Source organism: Numenius arquata, chromosome 7, assembly GCF_964106895.1.
Source record: "Numenius arquata chromosome 7, bNumArq3.hap1.1, whole genome shotgun sequence".
NCBI classification, from domain to species: Eukaryota; Metazoa; Chordata; class Aves; order Charadriiformes; family Scolopacidae; genus Numenius; species Numenius arquata.
In genome coordinates this window covers 6,458,015-6,479,387 of record NC_133582.1, presented here as the reverse complement: position 1 = coordinate 6,479,387, position 21,373 = coordinate 6,458,015, and the positions used below count along the sequence as shown (strand labels likewise).

At 39.3% G+C, this 21,373-nt stretch overlaps 1 protein-coding gene across 1 annotated transcript in view; it reads left to right on the top strand.

Moving 5' to 3' along the window:
- Positions 1–21,091, top strand: part of UBE2J1 (ubiquitin conjugating enzyme E2 J1) — a 31,309-nt gene extending 10,218 nt beyond the window's left edge. Inside the window, exons 2-8 of the mRNA XM_074151056.1 lie at positions 1,442–1,515; positions 5,053–5,184; positions 5,806–5,890; positions 7,321–7,426; positions 9,388–9,517; positions 13,344–13,475; positions 18,574–21,091. Coding sequence (XP_074007157.1) covers positions 1,442–1,515; positions 5,053–5,184; positions 5,806–5,890; positions 7,321–7,426; positions 9,388–9,517; positions 13,344–13,475; positions 18,574–18,843 — 929 coding nt within the window. The 3' untranslated portion in view covers positions 18,844–21,091. The remainder of the gene's footprint in view (positions 1–1,441; positions 1,516–5,052; positions 5,185–5,805; positions 5,891–7,320; positions 7,427–9,387; positions 9,518–13,343; positions 13,476–18,573) is intronic.
- Positions 21,092–21,373: the final 282 nt, after the last annotated feature.

Sequence of the window (21,373 nt, the reverse complement as noted above, 5' to 3'; positions counted from 1 at the left end):
GCGCTGCTGCCGGTGATGTGACGTTGTGGGCTCTGCAGGGTGTTTAATTGACGCCTCCCCCTGGCAGCAGCAGAATTGGGACAACTGGCAGCAGCAAATCTCCACATAATCTGTCTGCTTTTTGGATTGTAAGAAGTGAAATTCTCAAACTTTGAGCTGTTGTTTATAGCTGTCAAGAAGTGCGAAGGAGGAAAAGAACTTTTCACAGTAGGTTCCTCTGTGGGAAGGTTAGAGTAGCTTCCCTCACAGCATCATGAAAGTGAGTAAAGCCCTGGAGACTGTGGGCTGTGTAGCACACTCAGACAGCTGGTGATGCCAGGCCTTGTAAATCAAGGAACTACGATTCACGCTTTGACCATATCTTTACGCTTACAGTAGAAGGAAAATTGGGCAGGCTTTGTTTTTCGTAGTTAGGTAACTACGTAGTGGGAGGGACATCCATGGTTTGAACTGAGTGTGGAGGATGGGTTAAGGAATCCTGTTCCTATGTAGTTGCTTAAAGAGGTAACTGGTATTTGCACTTTTTCCAGTAAGTAGGAGGGAGTGAGACCTTTCTACCTAACCTTATTCATGAGGCGGCATCCTTGAGTTTCCTTTCTGTAATTCTTATGTGTAGTCAGCTCTTCAGTTAGGTTGAGTTCTTTGTCAGGCGTTAATGCATGATGCACATGAGGGCACCTGGCAGGACAAGTGATGTAACAGAACTCACTAAAGGGGAAGGAAAAAGGGGATGCAGAAAATAGAGCTGATGCTGGTGGTTCTGAAGTAGAAGATTGGAGAGGGTAACTAATGACTGTCCTGAATTTAAGATAGAAAAATACCTGCGTGTCCACACTTAGCAGAAGGTTCAAATTACAAAGGCCCTGGGTAAATTTTTCTGCCTATGGCATATGCATTTTCAAATCTAGTATAAAACTTCATCTCCCCGTACTACCGCTGCGTTGGTTTCTCTCAAATTGCGTTGTGACCTCCTTTGGAATAATTAAGGGAGTAGTTGTGTAGTAGTCATGGGAGGTGTCAGGATAAAGCTTTTCAACAGTTGTTCAAAGATGCACGTGATGTCCTTAATAATAAAATATTGAGGTTATTAGTCTTGTACACCTTGTATTTAAAGTCTGAAACTCCGTTAATGACACCCATGTTTTTCCTCGTGTCTTTGGTGCAATTAATAATGTAAAACTAATTTAGTCCCAGTGTTTAGTGTTGAGAAACTCTGACCATGCAATGTATTTTTCATAACTTTGTGCTTGTATAACTCATTTAAGATGTGTTCAACATGAGTAATTTATATTGTGACTTGGATTGTTAACTCCAGTGAAGAAGCTGGGATGTGCTGACAGATCAGTTAGCTGAAGGGAGCTCTTCAAGAAATGTTTGTGTATTTTTGTATGCAATGTGTATTAATTTTTTTTCTTCATTTTCATGTCTTATGCTTTTTCAGCTGTCAAACGTTTGATGAAAGAGGCTGCAGAGCTGAAGGATCCTACAGATCATTACCATGCACAGCCTTTGGAGGTTTGTTTCTCTATGTTTGCAAAGGCTGTGTTACTAATATATACTCAAAGTTCTCTGTATGCATATGTATTTAAAATGTATGTATTTAGATACTAGCAGACCTTTTAGAACTGATTCAGTTCTTTTTTTCCTGTGCTGGGAATCAACAGCAGAATTCCACTTCAATGGTATCATAGTTCCAGGTTGTGAGGGAAAGTACATAATAGTGGTTTTACATTGCACCTGAGTAATTTTATTGCACGGCTACAATGTGTTTATTCCTCCTCTTCCTCCCTGAGACTACATAAGTACATTATGTTTAAGTTAAGCTTTTTACACCCAAACCTGACGTCTGCCTCAGTTGCTGAGTTGCTCAACAAAACGCTTCAGCCTAGGTGATCTATGAGAATCCACTATTTTGCATTAAAAAAACTGTGAAAAACTTACAATGCATCTGGAATTGCACCCATTTAAGAGAGAATGCTTAGATTCCACTTAAATAGTAGCTTTGTGAAGTCTTCTGCACACCCAGTTAAGTTTTTGGGCTGAGAGAACAGTGAAGTTCTGCTGGTTATAAGCTGAAACAGAAACCCCATCTGATTTCAGTGGAATAATACAAAAGTCAGTGTTCTGTGTCATTCAGTTCAGGGGTTTGATTTAGCTGTTCACAGAAACGCGGAGCACGCTTAGCATGTTTAGAGAAAATAGCATGTTCCCAGGTGCTATAAAATACACCTTATTATCGACTAGTTTTTGTCTGTACCTTGTGTTTCACCTTCTTGTGGTGAAATGTAGAGTTTAATTCGTGCTATTACTTGTAACTTATGTGAAGGTATTATTTCTGGGCTAGAACAGCAGCTCGCTGGGACAGTGGCAGATGAAAGGAAATGCTGGAAATGTTGACAGTTACCTCCATCCTTGAAAAAATTGTAACTAGGTGGACAGTCACAACCCCACGACACCAATGTTCAGCATTAGCTGAGAGGTGTTGCTCACTGACAGCAAACCTCGTTTGGACTTCTGTCCTAACAGTAGGAGCTGTTTGGTTTGTAAATATCCAGGAAGCTGTGGGCATCGCAAGATCTGGTACACAAAGCCAAGCACAGAACCCCACAGAAGTAATACTTAAAGAGAAGTTATTTATAGCTGTCCAATGAAAATAATATTCCAAATTTGAAATTGCACCTGTTGTGCATTAAGGAACAGTAGCTATTTCAAAATTGTTTAGCGTGGTGGGTTGGCCCTGGCTGGATGCCAGGTGCCCACCGAAGCCACTCTATGACTGCCCTCCTCTGCTGGACAGGAGACAGAAAATAGAATGAAAGGCTCGTGGGTCGAGATAGAGACAGGGAGATCACTCAGCAGTTACCCATCACGGGCAAAGCAGATTCGACTTGCAGAAATTAGTTTAATTTTATTACCAATCACAATCAGAGTAGGATAATGAGAAGTAAAACCTAAATCTTAAAACATCTCTCTCCCACCCCTCTCTCCTTCCCAGGCTTAACTTTACTCCGGAATTCTCTGCCTCCTGCCCAACCAGCGGTGCAGGGGGATGGGAAACGGGGGTTGCAGTCAGTTCATCACACATTGTCTCTGTCACTCCTTCCTCTTCAGGGGGAGGTCTCCTCACATTCTTCCCCTGCTCCAGCGTGGGGTCCCTCCCATGGGAGACAATTTTCCACAGACTTCTCCAACATGAGTCCTTCCAACAGACTGCGGTTCTTCACGAGCTGCTCCAGTGTAGGTCTCTTCCAGGGGGTGCGGTCCTTCAGGGACAGATGGCTCCAGCATGGATCCACCACAGGGTCACAGCCTCCTTCAGGCATCCACCTGCTCTGGTGTGGGGTCCTCCATGGGCTGCAGGTGGTATCTGCTCCACCGTGGACCTTCATGGGCTGCAAGGGGACAGACAGCCTGCCTCACCGTGGTCTTCACAACAGGCTGCAGGGGAATCTTTGCTCCAGTGCCTGGAGCACCTCCTCATCCCCCTTCTTCACTGACCTTGGTGTCTGCAGAGTTGTTTCTCTCACATATTCTCACTCCTCCCTTCTGGCTGCTGTGTGCAGGTTGGTTTTTTTCCCCTTATTAAATATGTTATCCCAGAGGCGCTACCACCATTGCTGATGGACTTGGCCTTAGACAGCGAGTGGGTCCATCTTGGAGCCGGCTGACATTTGCTGTATCGGATATGGGGGAAGCTTCTAGCAGCTTCTCACAGAAGCCACCCCTGTAGCCCCTGCTACCAAAACCTTGCCATGCAAACCCAATATATTTATGGAGAAGCAAAAGGATGGGAATTCTCTGGGGTGTGAGTCAAGTTGCTGTGTTGGCTTGGGCATGGGAGGGGTTTTGGGAAGGCTGTTACTCATTTGTTTTTTTTTTTCTTGGGGTGAGTCTCCCCTCTGTTCTCAAGAAATGATTAATCACTGGGGCAAAGACCCAATGTTCCCTTAACTTGACTCAGTTTTCCATCTGTCGGGTAATAAAACTCTTGTCATAATTGATACAACTAGAATGGAGAGCTTGAATAATGAATTTGAGGGTTGCAGCAAAACCATTGTGTAAGAAAATTACCAGACAGCTACAATATTTTATCCTTTTAACCAGAGTCTTCGTACTGTGTTGGTTGTCTTACTCTCTATGTCATTTTGACTTGTTAAAACTTTTGCTGTTGTCGTGGTTTCGGCCGAATTTACCAAAACCAGACTGACAGATGGCCCTTCCTCCCCCTTCTCCCCCCCCACCCCCCCGAAAGAGGACAGAGGAGGAGAAAGAGATAAGGAGATTCAGAAGTTTAGAATGAACTAAACTACTTTAATGAAGAATTAATATTAAAATAAAAGAAGAAAATAATGAAATAGATACAATATATACAAAACCGTATCCAGCTCCCAGGATGACAGTCACGTCACCGGCAGGCACTGGGGAAGTCCCAGACTGGACTCAGCGACGAATGGGAACTGGATTCCAGCTCTGGAGTCAGGAACACACGGATCGGGATCAAAGGCAGATGAACAGACAGAGTCCTCTCTGGACGTCGGCCATCGCAGGAAGGGGCTGACCCTTTGATCCCTCAGCTTTTATACTGAGCATGGGGCAGATGGGATGGAATACCCCAATTGGTCAGGTTTGGGTCACCTCTCCTGTCCCCTCCTTCCCACCGATGTGACCCCTCTACGTTTTTTCCGTTTCCGACCCCCTAAGGGGGGAAATAACGAGATTGGCTGCCCTTGGTTGTTACAGCAATAAGTATGAGCAAGGGCCTCCCTGCACACCATCCCTTGGCATGGAGCACAGACATTGGGCTTATCATTCTGAGAACGAGCAGTTTTCTCCACAATATGCCGTTAATTTCAGAGAGTTAGAGGAGGCCTAGCTAGGATGGAAAGTTACAGAACAGAAAATTGGTTCGGTTTTACTTCAAACCGGGACAGCTGTGTACTGTTTCTTTACCCTGTCCTTGTTCAAGAGAATGGTGTTTAATTGTTTACTACTTTGACACCCTCATTTTGTTTGTTTTTTATTTTTCCTCTCCCTTTGATGGGGACATTTTAGGATAATCTTTTTGAATGGCACTTTACTGTTAGAGGCCCTCCAGATTCAGATTTCGACGGAGGGATTTATCACGGGCGGATAGTATTACCACCGGAATATCCCATGAAACCACCCAGCATTATTTTGCTGACGGTAAGCATGTTTACTCGTTTTTCCATTTTACGCGATCAATTTAACTGTAGGTGTCAGAGAGACATTCTTGGCATTTAAGGTAATTTTATTTTTGTAAGAGAGGTGGCATAGTACTGTTAATGCTGCCAATTGACAAAGCTTTGCTCCTAATAAAGGGAAGTTTTGTCTGGGAGTAGCCATATTGCTGATGTGGTTGTTTAACCTTCTGTTCTGTCCATGGGCCCTCTTGGTCTCTGTTGGAGACACTGGTCACACGTAGGAAGGCAAGACCTATGGTTTGAGGCAGAAGCCCACATTTGGGCATATTTTCACAGAGCTACAGCTTTTCAGACTCTGCCTGTGTGGTTATTTACAGGAACAACAGGCAAGCCACCACGTCACACTGGGTATCAGCGAGGTATCAATTAAGGGTTTCTTCATGCATGAATAGAGGCAGAGGGCAGACTTCTGTGTTGAGAAATCTAAATGCTAATTTTATGGGGTTGGCAGTAATATAATTATCAAGTATTGTTTGCATATAGATTTCTTTGGGTGTGGTTTTTTTTTTTTTTTTACAACTTGTACCAAAATCCAGTAGTTTACTTCAGCGTGTTTTATTATATCCTCCTTCTTCCTTTGAAGGCCAACGGCAGGTTTGAAGTGGGGAAGAAAATTTGTTTAAGCATCTCAGGGCATCATCCTGAAACGTGGCAGCCTTCATGGAGTAGTAAGTAGCAATTATTTGGAAAATGTTACCCCCATCAAGCAACTAGATCTTTAAACTGAAAAAAAATCTCATAAAGAATGTTTATAGTGGAAAAGGAATTAGATTTTGAGGGAGTAAAAATGTGGGAGAATTTGAGAAATGTAAAGTCATGAAAGAGCAACTGGGAGGATTTGGGAATGGTATTAAATAAATGTGGGGTGAAAGGGTTGAGAAACTGAGAAATGATGGTAAGCTCTTATTTATTTGGATGCACAAGCATCAAGAATTCTCAGACTACTTAGAATATTATTTGGTTTTGTTTTTTTTTTTTTCAATTGTTCTTATGAAAATACTTTAAATCCTGTTACTTTCCCCTGTTTTTGTATAATCACTAAAACCAGCTTGAATATTGATAGAGAGGAATGTAGTCAGCTTTTAATTCTGATGCTGTACTTCTGAACACTCAAGAGGAAAGACAGTGTGGTCTAAGTTCAGAATAACTGAATGTTTTCTACCTTTTTTTTTTTTTTAAAGTTACATTATCACAGAAATTGAGAGTTAACACAATTAATCCAAGGCAATATTTCTGTGATTATATAATTTTAGTTTTGCTGAGTACAGTACATCAAGTATTTCTTTGGATATCAGTTTCACTCTTAATATATGTTGATAAGATCTTAGGAGTTTTCTAGCAGACCTCTTCAGGTTTTGTGAAGTCTCTTAGGTTTTTTTAAAGAGTAAAAAATACTTTCTTCTAAGTAGGAGGTGTAAATATCCTATCTCTGTTTTGTGGTACTTATTTTCATATGATATTTATTTACCAAATCTACTAGCAAAGAGTCTTGAATTCTTAAATTTCATGACTGTGTAAAATTGAAGGATAAATATTGTCAAAAGAGGTGTTTTAGATGACAATTCCGTTATGAGTTGTTATTAGCATTTAAGTAAGCTCCTTCCCCAGCAACAAAGGAACGAATTCTGTGGTTTGTTGCATTAAACGTAAACCACTGAGCTTATGTGTGCTAAATTGCAGAATTCGTGTCTAATAGAAAACACGCGCAAAAAGAAGAATGCCTTACAAATCTTCCTTTTCTTTTCCTCCCCACTTATATGTTAATTCTGCCTTACCTTTATTTCTTCAGAATCCATTTTTAAAGTCTGGAACTCTGTATTTATGCAGCATTTTTGTGACAGCTTGTCTTTTCTTCTCTGTGTTGGCTCATGGTAGAATAAGGCCTTGCCTTTCATTTATAATGTGAAATTTTAAAAAAATGAAGAAAGCCTTGATGTGTACCAAAAAAGAGTGCTTATTGTATGGAATTCAGACTACTACTTTGGAAAAAAATAAAGTCTTGTGAGCAGAACTGCAACTTTTCTGTACTGAGTGTGGAGTGAGATGAAATAACAGTTCTTTCTGCAACCTTGTTTGTATCTCTGTTTTCCTGTTTTAGTAAGAACAGCTTTACTAGCCATTATTGGATTTATGCCAACCAAAGGTGAAGGAGCAATAGGATCTCTAGATTATACACCAGAAGAAAGAAGAGCTCTTGCAAAGAAGTAAGCACTAAGTTTGTTACCGTAGGTACATATAGATACATATATATACACATACACTCTCTTTTAGGGTAAAGCATTGAATAGAAAGTAAGTCACTTCAGTCTGTTCTCTTGCATTTATTCCAAATATAAAAAAAGTTCTATGCCTTATATATATATATATATATATTTTGTTTCCTGAACATTATGCAAACTCAGAACTTACGGTCAAATAAAATACTTTGGGAGGGCTGTGTTCCTTCCAGCATTGTGTGGTCAAATTAGAGGTTTGGCTGAAATTCAGGCTTAGAGATACGATTAACATTGTGATGCAGTGGTAATTGCAGCGGGGAGGGAAAATGAGCGTGATGGAATTGATAGTAAGTGTAAGTGTTTGGAGAAAACAACCAAAACAATGATGTGTCATTTCCCTTAAGTAAATAATAATAATAATGAAACAACAACAACAAAAAACTGAAGCAAAAGCTTCTGAATGATTTTTCTTTTGTTGTTCAACAAAGAGAAAAGCAAAAGTCCTGCCCCTGGGGAGGAGTAGCACCAGCTGACCAGCTGGAAAGGGGCTTGGAAAGGGAGGACCTGGGGGTCCTGGTGGACACCCAGCTGATCATGAGGCAGCAATGTGCCCTTGCAGCAAAGGAGGCTAATGGTATTATGGGCTGCATCAAGAAGAGCATTGCCAAATGGTCAAGGGAAATGATCATTCCTCTGTACTGGTGAGACATCTGGAACACTGGGTCCAGTCTGGGGCTGTGTCCAGATCAGGGTACAAAAAGGATACAGACTTACTGGAGCAAATCCAATGCAGTGCCATGAAGGTGATGGAGGGGCTGGGACGTGTTTCATACCAGGAGAGGCTAAGAGAGCTGGGAGTGTTCAGCCTGGAGAAGAGAAGGCTCAGGGGATCTTATCCGTGTGTACAAATATCTGCAAGGAAGATGTAAAGAAGGCAGAGCCAGGCTCTCCTCGGTCGCATCCATTGGCAGGACAAGAGGCAATGGGCACAAACTGGAACCTACAAAATTAAATCTGAATGCAAGAAAACACTTTTTTACTGTGAAGATGGTCAAAGTACTAGCACAGGTTGTCCAGAGAGGTGGTGGAGTCGCTATCCTTGGAGGTATTAAAAATGCGACTAGAAACAGACCTGAGCAATGTGCTCTGTTTGACCCTGCTTTGAGCAAGGAGAGTGGACTAAATGGTCTCCAGAAGTCCCTCCCAACCTCAACTCTTGTGTGATTATCCTTAAATGAACTCTTATACCTGTGGAGGTTTTTTTTGGGTCTTTCTCCTTTCCCCATCTGGGGAGGAGAAGGTATTTGAAAGACCATATCCCTATCTTCTAAGCAAAGTTACGGTATTCCGAGTTGTAACTAGTACCTTATTTTAAAGGCAGCTGTGAGCTTATTCTGCCTGTACTCTGAGCCAGTCGGAAGCTGCAGCTTTCCCGCACCTCCTTACTGGGTTGATCTTGATGCTGTACTACCAAGGTGGTGTGGTTCCTCGCTGGCTTGGAAAGCTGCCTGCGGTGTGCCCTATAGACAAATTCTGTGTGCTAGAGAGGAAAGGCAACACTCTCGTAGAAGCTGAAATTCCTGGATTTGAGATGCAAGCTCCTGGGTACAATTTAATATTTGTAATAATAGTTAGATCTTTATAATTTGCAATTGTAAATTTGCTGCAGATCTAAAGTAAGTTTTGAAATGGTAAAATAACAATTAGTAAAGCAAGTCAGTTGTTAATATATTCCTAAATGTCATGAGAGAACATGTATTTGTAGTATAAATAATTCTCAACATATTTTTTCAAGATAGTGTGATTTGAGGTGAGAAGAAGTACTTCTGAGCTATTGGTCTTGAGACCACTTGTTTTTCTGTAGATTGTTTTGCAAATAGTTTGTTTAAACAAGCGCACAGGGGAACATGATGAGAACATGCTATTCTGAGCTGTGTCGTTTCTGGCCAGGTCACAGGACTTCTGTTGTGAAATGTGTGGCACATCTATGAAGACAGCCCTCTTACCACTAACATCCGGAAGCGTGTCAAGCCAGGCGGACAAGGAGGCTAAGGAACTTGCCAGACAAATTAGCTTCAAGGTGAAGTCACCGTTTAAACTTTTATCTCTGTTGTATAGAATTAAAAAACTATTGAGGCAAAACTTGCGGATTGCAGAAACATTCATCATTTCATAAATCCTCATCAATCACTACGTGGAAACCTGTTTTTTTTTAGGACAGTCTGAAAGAGAAAAATAGGAGTGGATCTTTTGCAATGTGCCAGTTATTAAATTGTGCATCTCAAGCACGAATTGATTAGCTTTAATTTCAGTGGTGAGCACTGTGGTAAGAACTGCCTATCTGTGTTGGTTTTACTTCTATGTTTTCAGTCACAAATAACTTGATTAAATTCTCCAGAATTAGTCTTATCATTAAAGTGTTAGGAAAGTTTGGGCAAAGCTAACCTGATTTTTTTTTTTCCTTTGTGATTATTTTTTTTTTCTCTTTTTGGCTTATGGAAGGAATAAAACATATTCCTACTGAAAAATGGTTGCAAATTCTTTTGAACTACTCTGCAGCTGAAGATACTGAAAGTTGAACTCTGGTATGGAAGTTGCTGTTACCCAAAAATGTGTTCTCTAGCTTGTGTTTCAGTGAAAGTAAGGTTTGTTTAGCCAAACATGTGCCATAGGAAATTGCATGTCTTGCATGCACAGTGTCGTTTTTCACTGGGTTTTCCACTAAACTCTTAAATCGGCCACTAAGGAAGACTGCTGTGCATGAGGCAGGGAGCTACAGTGAAATATGACAGTGTGACATTGGTGCAGAATGCATCCTTGCTAAGGTCAGGGATGCTGGGATGTCCTCTTTTATCACCATTGTTCTCCTTCTTGTCCTAAACACTACTCTGTGTGTGTGTGTGTGTGCCATAAGAGTAAAGATTGCTTCCTATGGACCATTACTGTCAGTTTTGCAGGACCTGTGTATTCCTGCGTGGTCTCACATCCAGACATGTTGACAGAGTTGGGTCTGTGTGTAACAGCACTTATGACAAAAATATCTCAAAATATTTTACAAAGATGAGAAGGTACAGGGATGGAGTTTAAAGCTGAGCTACTCAGAGAAGCAATGGACTGCCTGCTCCTGGCTTTTATACAATATATAAGGGAGTATAAGGGGTGGGTTTTTTTGTGGTGTTTTTTTTTGTTTTTTTTTTTTTTAGAAAACTCTTAACTTACGTTTCACACTTTTTTCAGTTTTAAAAGGAATGACTTAGGGACATCAATCTCTAAAGAATATTGGTACGTTCCACGTAATCCCACCTCCTAAGAACAAACACTAAGCAAGGGCAAAATGAACAAAAGCCTCAGGTTTCTACAGTCTTTTACAATCCATTGTGGGTTTTTTACAAGGTAAATCAGTTCTGTCCTCTGGTGCACACTTCCCTCCCTTTCTCGAATCAAATTTTAGGGATTAGGTTTTTTAAGCTTCATGTGTCTCTGCTTTGCTTTGTTATTATTTGTTTGATGTTAGGCTGAGGCATTTGATTGATGTGTTTGTAGTAAACTAACAGTTTATGTAATACAGCAGTGTTTAATCATTTGGATATATTCCATGTCAATTTATGGAGTAAGATTTAACATCAGATTGCTGATTGAGTGCGTAATTTGAGAGAGCCTCTCTACTAGCAAATATACTAGCGATCTCTACGTTATCTTGATCTTTCAAGAAGAGATTTCTGATCTTTTTCTAGGTGATCCTGGGATTATGAGAAATTATTTAATACCAGTCTTAAGCAAAATGGTAACTTTAAAAAAAACATCCATGTGTAGTGTTGAAAAAGGAATATGAAATTCAGGAGGAAAAAAAATCCCAAACCACATTTTCACATTGCAGTTTTTCTGCGTCTGTGAACCTCCACTTTTTGTTCCTGTTTTAGTAGAAAATTACTTTTGGTTTTTTTAAGGTGCTATAAATACAATAAATTCTAGTCCACTTAAAAAAATAAAAGATGACTAATAGCATATGCAGTACTGTAAAACAATATGGTTTATCTACATGTTGCCATCACAAGGCATATTTTGCAGTAAAATTAATTCTACAGTTGTCCTTATTATTATTTTTAAATATGTTGATCTTCTGTGTTCACTCCAGCTTTTCTGAAGCAGAGGTAGGGGCTGGAGAGAAGAGAGACTAGGTGACAAAAAAAGAATATTTCAGTTTTGGGAACTTTCAAGTGCTTTATTTTTTTGAATGTTAGTCTGACTTCATTCTAGCATCCTAGACTTAGTCCTTTCATGAACTAAAATAAGTCAAATGCACATTTTGTAGAGTATGTGCTTTATAGAGATTACCAGGAATGATGAAATGAGCTTTTCTCAATAAAAGCAGAAGTATGAAAAGTGGTGGTCATGGATTCCGGGGAAGGAACTTGCAACTGGATGCAGGAAAGGCAGATTTCCCCTGTGGTTTGTCAAATGCTGGAGCAGACTGTCCAAGAGGCTGTGGAGCCTCCAGCTTTGGAGATGCTCTAAACTTCACTGAATGCGACTCTACTTTGAGGAAGGAGTTGGCCCAGGTGACATCTAGAGGTCCATTCCAGCCTAAATTATTTGTAATTCTGTGTTTTGTTGTTGTTCTATATCTGAGTCTAACGTGTCCTGTCTAACATTAGAGTTCATAATAGTCAAGTGCAAAAGGAAAGCAGTGTTGTCAGAGCATAAGCGTTTGTAAATCTTAAATTCATCTTCAGGTTGTTTCAATTGTATATTTTTTTTGGATTCTCTTGAGATAATATACATCAAGAAAGAGGGAATTTAATTTCCTCACACAAAATTGCATCATGAAAAAGAATATTGTTATCTTATGATGTTATCAGCTTGTTTTCTAATACACTTTATTTCTTGTTACTACTACCACTGCTTCTGTCTGCTTTGAAGACAGGTATTAGATTTGGAATTTTCATCTTTATAATAAAAATAATAAATATATAATAAATTGAGATATAAATACATAACTTGGGAGGTGACTTGCTTGCTGATAAAAAATTGATCTGGTCATGAATTTTTTTTTTTTTTCAAATATGTATAAATTTTGAAGTGTTTTACTTCAGGACTATGGTGCTATGTCCTTTTCCATTCCCAAGGGATTATTGTAGGCATATGTACTGTTTTAACAAGAGATTTGTTCATCATCTTCTATGTGTCACTACTGATGGCTTGTCTAAAATTTCTAAAAGCATGAAACCTGAATTCTGGGAATTGATGCTTATTAGACATTTTATAAATGCATACAAAAGCAGTATTATAAGACTTGTATTTTTACTTTTGCTCTGCTTGTGCAGTGGAAACTGAGGTATATGTGCATATATATGTGCATATATACATGGCACAGAGTAGTGCCATGCATATACGCCCACTCTGGCTGTGAGGCAGCTTTGGGACTAGGACCAATATAGCCACATTAAATTAGCACTTACCGGAGGCTCGTTAGCCCTGCTGAGAAACAGGCTATATAAGTTCATTTGTAACAACAGTGGTCAGCACTCACTTAAGGACACGAGAAACAGAAGTTTTAAAAAATGGTGTTATTTCTGGCATAATGTTGCCCTGGATCTTCTAAAGAATTTTCTTTTTTACTCTATATATCTGTGTGGTTTTTTGGAACGTTAGACCTCTTGTTATGTGCAAACAAACTTAAAATTGTTTTTTAGACTGATATTTGCACATCTATACTCTTATTTCTAAAGAATGAGAATTTTTAAACCAGTTGGTGTGTAATCGAAATGCAGTTGGCGTACTTGATTATTACATTTCAGTAAGCCTCATATTCTCCGTACATTAAAATACACGTTCCAGAATAAGCCAAATCTCTCCGTAGCAATTTTGATCTTGTCTCTGAAGCGTACGATTTGTGCTCCTTGTAGGCAGAAGTCAATTCATCCAGGAAGTCTGATGCTGGACCCTCAAACGTGTCGGGATTGAACTACTCTGCCGCTTCACAGGAGCCCCAGCAGGACGGTGCAGCCAGAGCAGTTCAGGATCCAACAGGCACAACGGTACGGTCTGTCTTTGAGCTTTATCAGTGCCAGTACAAGCATAGTCTGAACATGAAATCAATACTATTAAGCTGATTGGAGGCTTCATTACAAATCTGTAGTTCATACTTTTCTTCTAGAACTTCTGCATATGTTTATATAAAATATGTGTGTAAACTTTAGCAAACAGTGTGCTGAAATCGCTTTTAGAAACAGCGTTCTCTTGGCTTTCGCTTCCTTCTCTTAAAAAGAATAAATAATGTTCTTTTAGCAATTCTTGTACCCAGTAGCTCTTTTAACATGTGGGTTAACAGTTCGTTAAAATATTATGGTGTCTGAAGCACTACAGTTTACCATCTGCGTAATATGTCATAGTTTTTTGCAGTAGAAAACTTAGCTAGAGGCAAAAAATGTTTCGGTGATAATTTGCAACTTTTAAATATTAATTAAGGGTATCTTTCTGGGGTGTGTTTTTTTTATAACCTCTTAAGTAAATCTGAATAAAATATTCTTACCATGTGAAGTATGACACTTATGTGTTAATACTTCTCAGTGTAGACCTTACGTAATGGTTTCAGACGTGCCCGAGGGCTGGTGGTGGGCCAGGGCAGCTGCTGGTGTGACTGTGGCAAATGCAATCTCAATTCACTGATAAATTGCAGGCAAATCCCAGCTAAGCTGTCTTTTTTAGAGAGGATGAGGCGGCAGATCGGTTAAAAAAACTAAAACACATCAAATAACGTCAGACCATCTGTTGCGTGTTTGCAACATATTTTCAAGCTATGTAGAAATATAAACATGCTAATAGCATACTTTGTTCCCCACAATAAGGGTTTTTCCAGATTGCTCAGGATTTAATAAACGATTTTATTTTATTCTTATTACAAATCCTGGCTAATAAAGTAGAACTAGCCAAAATACCAAGGCATTGCCAGCATTTCCTTGAAGAAAAAGAATCTGATTTTTTTTTTTTTTTATTAATCCCATTTCTAAGAAATTTGTTTTAATAAATTATTCTCATTTAATGAATAATGATTAAGTTAGTTTTCAGCAGAAAAGTCCCATGTGAAATGAGACATATAAATGTATGTACAAATATTTATATGTGATAAACTGAAAAGTGCATTAATGTTTTAAGGGATCAGACCATCATGCTCACAGTTGTTAGAGTTTGAAGCAATACCTGTGTTTCTGAGCTGCCACATTTTGAGTGTTAGGCATTTTCTGGAGCCGTTGGGGATTGAAAGCACACAGCCACGCAGTGGAAAGAAAGAAGTGGGTAACAGGAAAGACTATTGTAAAGAATCTGAGCTTGCTATTTTTGTGTTCTTACTCATGCGAAAGTTAATAGAAATATTCCCGAAGTAAGGGACCGCAGGCCTTGAACTGCCAACAGGTGTGAAAGAGTATCCATGCAGAGCTCAGACCCTTTCTACTCAGCTGGGCTTCTTGCATGTGTAAAATCAGTTTCTTGGGTTAGTTCTCCTTGTGTAATTCTACCTTACTAAGTTGCATTGGATGTGGGCAACATCATAGGCAGCATCCAGGTTGGAAGAGACCCTTGGGATCATCGAGTCCAACCATCTACCCTACACTACAAAGTTCTCCCCTATATCATATCCCCCAACACCACATCTAAATGTCTCTTAAACACACCCAGGGATGGTGACTCAACCACCTCCCTGGGCAGCCTATTCCAATGCCCGACAAAACTATTTTTTTTTCTCTTCTTGGGTAAAATGTTTACCACTTACTCTACAAACGCATGTTTAATTTAATTAAAAGCTATTGTAGAAAATCTGCTGTTGTGAACTTGAAATTTTATGCCCTTTGAGAATAAAAAGGGCAGAGGTAGACCCAATGCTGAATCCTCGTATTAGCTTGCATAATTCCTTCTGTACAGTAGATCTAATGTGCCTGATTCTGAAGTCATGGTGCCATATATGCTGCTATACAGTACAGAGGAAAAAAAATATAGCAGTAATCACGCAGGAATAATGCAGTGTTAGCTTGCTTCTGCTCATGGAAGTTGTAACCAGTCTTCATAGGTAAATAGGTGCTAAGGAAAGTGCCTGTAGGTGAAGAGGGAATCTGTAGACTGTTTTACTATGGAAAAACCAGTCTACAGTCTGCTTCATGGGCAAGTTTGTTCTTTCCAGCAAGAATTGTCTGTTCCATAGAATAGTGGCCTGGAGACATAAGTGATGCAGTGAATGCTAGTGTTCTGCAGTAGACTGAACATAGTGTAGAATTCCTTACTTGCATTTTGTTATACTTATATATATATATATACACACATGTACGTTTTACTAAACTAGCCTTATTTATCAAACTCAGATGTCCTTGGAGCAAAGTTTTCTACAAGTCCCAACAGGTTCAGAAGCTTCAGTAATAACATGACACATAAAGTGTGCATTCATTCACTGCTAAAGGTGGCTACAGTGTGGCTCCTATTAAATATTTCTAATTTTAGTTTATTAAGCCCTAATCCCCAACATTGACAGTATAGATTGGCAGAAAATGACTTAAAATTGGATGGAAATTGTGTCACGTGAAGTGTTGCATTAGTCTAAAAATCTTAAGAAGAATTAAAAAACTTGCTGTTAAGTGAGGACAAGAAGATTTTATTTTATTTTGTTTATTTATTTATAATACAGCCCATCTGCCATTTTTGGGATTCTTAATTGTTAAGTCTTCAAACAAAAATACCTTTCTCTAGATATATATATATTATTTAAGATACACTCCTTTTTTTTTTTTTCTAACTTGCTTCTGCACGTCTGCTGATATTTGGTCATTGATTGTGTTGGGAATCCCAAGGCAGTGGGTTTGGGTGAAGCACTCAGCCTTCTGCTGCCCTGATGCAGCTGGATAATTTCCTCCAAAAAAAGTAATTTAAAGCCTTGAAGTTGTGGGTGAGGTTTCTCTTGAGTTACAGCTCTGTTCATGTCAGTGTATGGCACCTTGTCGCATTCAGAACAGGGGCTTTTTGTTTTATTTTTAAATTAAAAATTTGCAGCGTTGGGTAGAAGCCCAGGTATGTGACAACTAGTGATAGTTACTTTAGTTAGGAAGCATGAAGGATCAGGAATATTTCTAGATTTTTTTTTTTTTAAATTCCTTTTTTAAAAAGCTTTAAGAATACTTTAAGAATAACAGCACTTTGGCTGCTGAATTTGCAGTTTTTGCTTCCTGAATTCACTTCTCTTCCTCTCCTCTTTTGAAAGATGGGAGTGTTGATGAATCTAGGAACTTTATTTTTAAAGGCTCAGCTTCTCAAGTCTTTATTTTGCTTGGCATGAGGAGCTTTCAAGTGGCTTCAGTATGAAGCAGAATGACTTTCTTCTGCGGTGTAGTGGAAACCATGACAAGCTGCTTGTGGTGTTCTTGGCTGTCTCTGCTGATAAAATAAATCTTTTAAAAACTTTTTTATTTGAAGCTACCCAAGCTGCTTGCTTGCTTAGGCAAGAAACCCATGTAAACAGGCAAGTTGTCAAATGTGGTGAGTAATTACATCATTAATTCCTTGCTGATAGTAAACAGTGGGAAATAGCAGTGATGAGGAGGTGGGAAAGAAAGGTCTCTTCCCTGGGCTATTAAAATCACTGACGGCATGAAGGTTTGGAGATTCCTCTCCCACATAGAGCAGAACATGTGGCCAAAGCTTGGAAGCAAATACAAAATGTCCAGAATAGTTTTACCAGCTGTAACCATGATCAGTCTTTTAGAAGAAAGGAGGAGCGGGGAGAATGTACTCTGGAACAAACAGCTGCAGGTTGCAGTGGGAACACCTGCAAATTGTTCTGAGAAGTAAAAAGAAGACTTAAAGAAAATAACTTTTTGCCAGAGCTACTTTTTTTAAAAACACTTTAAAATTGAACCTCGTCAAAATGTGTATTTCCATCAACTATGCTGTGTCACTATCTTTAATATTGAAATGTTGACAGTTTGGTCATTTAGCATTGCAGGCAGAATTAGGCCAGTGAAATCTCGGAACCCATTGCTTCAATCTTACAAACTGAAAAATTATTTTCGTTAGAATAGTCTTCTCAGCTGAACATCAGTTGCTAACATTTTTTTTTTACTGCATATAATGGTAGACCAATGTTTGACCAGTAGAGGGCAATGGGTATGTGCCTGCATAGGTACAATGCTCAATAACTTGTGCTGGAATCACTTGGATGTTTCGTGTTCAGGCGTTTGGTTTTGTTTTTTCCATTGGTGGTGGTGAGAGCTGAATTTTGGACCCAGCTGTCCACAGGAAGCAGGGGCAGCGTTGCTTAACTGGAGTTCTTTGGAGTTCTGTCCTTCCTTTGTTGCCCTTCCCAACTTTTTTTCCCCTTCAGTGTAGGTGACATCACAAATCCTCAAGAGACTTAACTGTCTGGAGGATTACTGAAGATTTCTTGAACTGAAAAGCGTTAAGCAAATCCTAGACAAAGATATTTGAAACATCTTGATTTGGAACACATCTGGAATTCAAATACTGTTTGACAGACTTTCTTCAGACTTTTCTTGTCCTTAGAACTGCTAATTTGCAACTTGAAATAGACTTCTCAAGAGAGCCCATGGACAAAAATGATCACAGAATCGCAGAATGATATGGGGTTGGAAGGGACCTCTGGAGATCATCTAGTCCAACCCCCCTGCCAAAGCAGGTCACCCAGAGCAGGTTGCACAGGAATGTGTCCAGGTGGGTTTGGAATGTCTCCAGGGACAGAGACTCCACCACCTCTCTGGGCAGCCTGTTCCAGGGCTCTGCCACCCTCAAAGGAAAGAAGTTCCTCCTCGTGTTTAGATGGAACTTCTTATGTTCAAGTTTGTGCCCATTTCCTCTTGTCCTGTCACTGGGCACCACTGAAAAAAGACTGGCCCCATCCTCTTGACACCCACCCTTTAAGTATTTATAGGCGTTGATCATATCCCCCCTCAGTCTTGTCTTCTCCAGGGTAAAAAGGCCTGATGGCTATAATGATCTAGTAACCACTAGTGACATGTATTATCAGGCTTTCAAGTGTTAACAATTGGCTGCGGAGTACGTTTTAGTCCTAATGATTTTATTCCTTGCTAATCGTATGCGCCGTCTTGCCTCACAACTCTTTGTGTTTCCTTTTTTCAGTCTGAAACTCAGAACAGCAGCGCAGCGGCCGGTCAAGAGCACCCTCCGCCGGTGGTCACCAACACGTCTGTGAGCCCTCGGCAGCGCCGTGCCCAGCAGCAGAGTCAGCGGCGGCCGCCCTCTTCAGCTGACTTCAACCGGGTACAGCAGCCCAGGGTCAACATGAACCACACCGGCTCGACTGTTCTCATCGTCCTGCTGACTTTCGCATTGGCAGCTCTTATATTCCGTAGGATATGTTTGGCTAACGAGTATATATTTGAGTTATAAATTTGTTTCTGTCGTAACAGCGGTGACTCGAATGCTTCGTTGAACATTCTGTGTTGGGTATGACATGAGACCTGTTTACAAAGGCTACTTTTTGTATTTACGCTTAAATCCTTATGAATGTTAATGTACCTGCAGATACATTACTTGTCAGAAAAGTGAAGTTGGACGTTTAACTACAACAAGTGTTAATTGATGCCCACTAGACACTTGGAGAAACAGTGCAGTGGAATAGTGATGTTAAGGCATGTGGGAGTGGAGTAATTTATCAACTAGAAAAAGACAGTTTGAAAATTAAGTGGTTGATTCACTTTTTTTTTTTTTTTTAATGGAACATAAATGCAATTAATCACCCCCTCTAAGTTAGTGTAACATTTGACATTGGAGAAGGAATTGTAAAAGGAAACACAACTGTGTGTTTGTGTCCAGTGACCTCTTAATTTAGAGGGGATACGGTTCTGTAACCACTTTTATTGACCATGACACATTTCTAGAGGGAGAACACATACGAGTTGGTTGCGATGCTGCTTTGTGTGTGTGAAAGGGGGAAAGGAGCAGGGGAGGAAAGAAGGGGCCAGTAAACTACTTGCATTATTCTGATTTTTATTTTTTTGGAAGAAAGATTGGATAATCTTTTGCAAGATTTGAATATCCTCTTCTAATACTCTCAATTGTATATCTTGTTTTTTTAAAGTTGAAGGTTATATAAAACATGTCTATTCTTGCAATAGTTATAAATATGTAATATAATTATTTACCCAGAGCTATTGTCTTTTAATTATACCAGAAATATACATAATGTGTTGAACTGAATGTTTCATATGTGGTTTTATTTACTAAAGAAAATTTAAACCTTATTATACTTAAACCCTCATCTATATGAACATGCTTAAGAGAAATATTTATTAAAAACTTGGTAGTAATAAAGAGCTTCAAGCCAGTCTTCAATTATGTTTCAAGTACCACATGGCCTTTTGGTTGGTTGGGGTTTTTTTGTGTTGTTGTTTCAGGGCTTTTTTGTCATTTCAGGATTTTTTTTTTTAAACCTAAAATAAATATTGGACCCAGAGACTTTCTGCATTATTAGTTTACTAAAAAAATAAGCAGTTGGTAATATTAATGAATGCTGTGAAATCACATTTACAAGCAATAGAGCTACAGTTGTTCGGGTTTGGAGAAGTTTTGTCTGTGAATGTTTAAGTGTTGCAGTGAAGTAGAAGAAAGCAATCAGTGGGATAATTTTCCTCTTGTATTATTGTTCAGATTTAAATGTGTTCTAGTACGTTTATTTCAAAGACAAATGAAATTTAGGTAAATTGCATTTTGTGATTGCTCTGACTTAAGCGAGGTTCTCATCTCATTTCTCAGCAAGTATTTTTCAGGCTACCTACAGCTTTCCTAAAATTTGTTACATATACAACGTATGTATGTTTTGAAACGTTGAAGCGGGTATAACAACTTCTAAAATAAAGCAAGCCCCTTGTGTGTCTAAGGGGAATGTGGAAATTTTAAAAATAAACACACCACAACACACAAAAACTGAGTTCTTTTTTAGCACTTCTGGAATGTTGATGATCTCGTAGAATGGAACAAAAATTAAAAAGTAGCTTTCTTAAGTTCAGACAAAAGTTTATATTTTGTTCAGCAGTTACTTCTTCCACATTCCGCTGCAGAACAATTTGATGCCAATAGATTAATTGATGTGTTTTAACCTAATTGGTATGTTTATTTCATTAGAAATTTTAAAAAATCAAAACACAACAACCAGAAAACCCCTCGCCAAAACCCCTCAAAACCTCTTTCCAGATCCTGTAGCCTCTAAAAAAATCAAAGTAGGGTGTTTCCTAGTTGCTGTGTTGCCTGAGTACCTGCTCTGTTCAAGGTATCGCACCAACCTGGGCCCGCAGAGGAGAGTCCTGGGAGGGATCTGACCCAAAAGAAGACTTTGCTGGATTTTTGACTGCTCTGTTCCCCATGTGCTTTTTTTTTTTTTTTGCCTAGAGCCCGGCCGCTCTCCCGCGGTACCACACGCTGGCTCTCAGAGCGGTGAAGTCTTTTGCAAAGACGCGATCCCCGTTGCCCTTTGAGTGGGCTGTGGGAAAAATAAGCTTTGAACGGTTTCTGAAAACAGCCTCTTCCTTGTGCTTAAAGAAATAGCTGCTTTGTAGCTTTCCGTTTTTATTTCAGACTTCTATTTAAAAAAGAAAAAAAAAAAAAAGTTAAAATGCCTCATTGTGCAAATAGCTATTTGAAAAAAAAATAAATATTCACGGTGACTTGATTTATGTAAAAAGTCTATTGCATGTATAGCTGCTTTGGGGGCGTGACTGTGTTTTAATTTTCCTTTAAAGGTTAACAGTAAATAAAAATCATCATTTTCAGAGGAAATAGCTCATCTTTTATCTTCAACAGCATAAAGAGCCCGACTGAACTGGAAAATAAAACCTATAAAACCTATAACTATAAAACCATCGAAATATGTACATTTTTAGGGGCCTGAAACCTGGCACAGGCGCGTTCCAGTGGAAAAAGC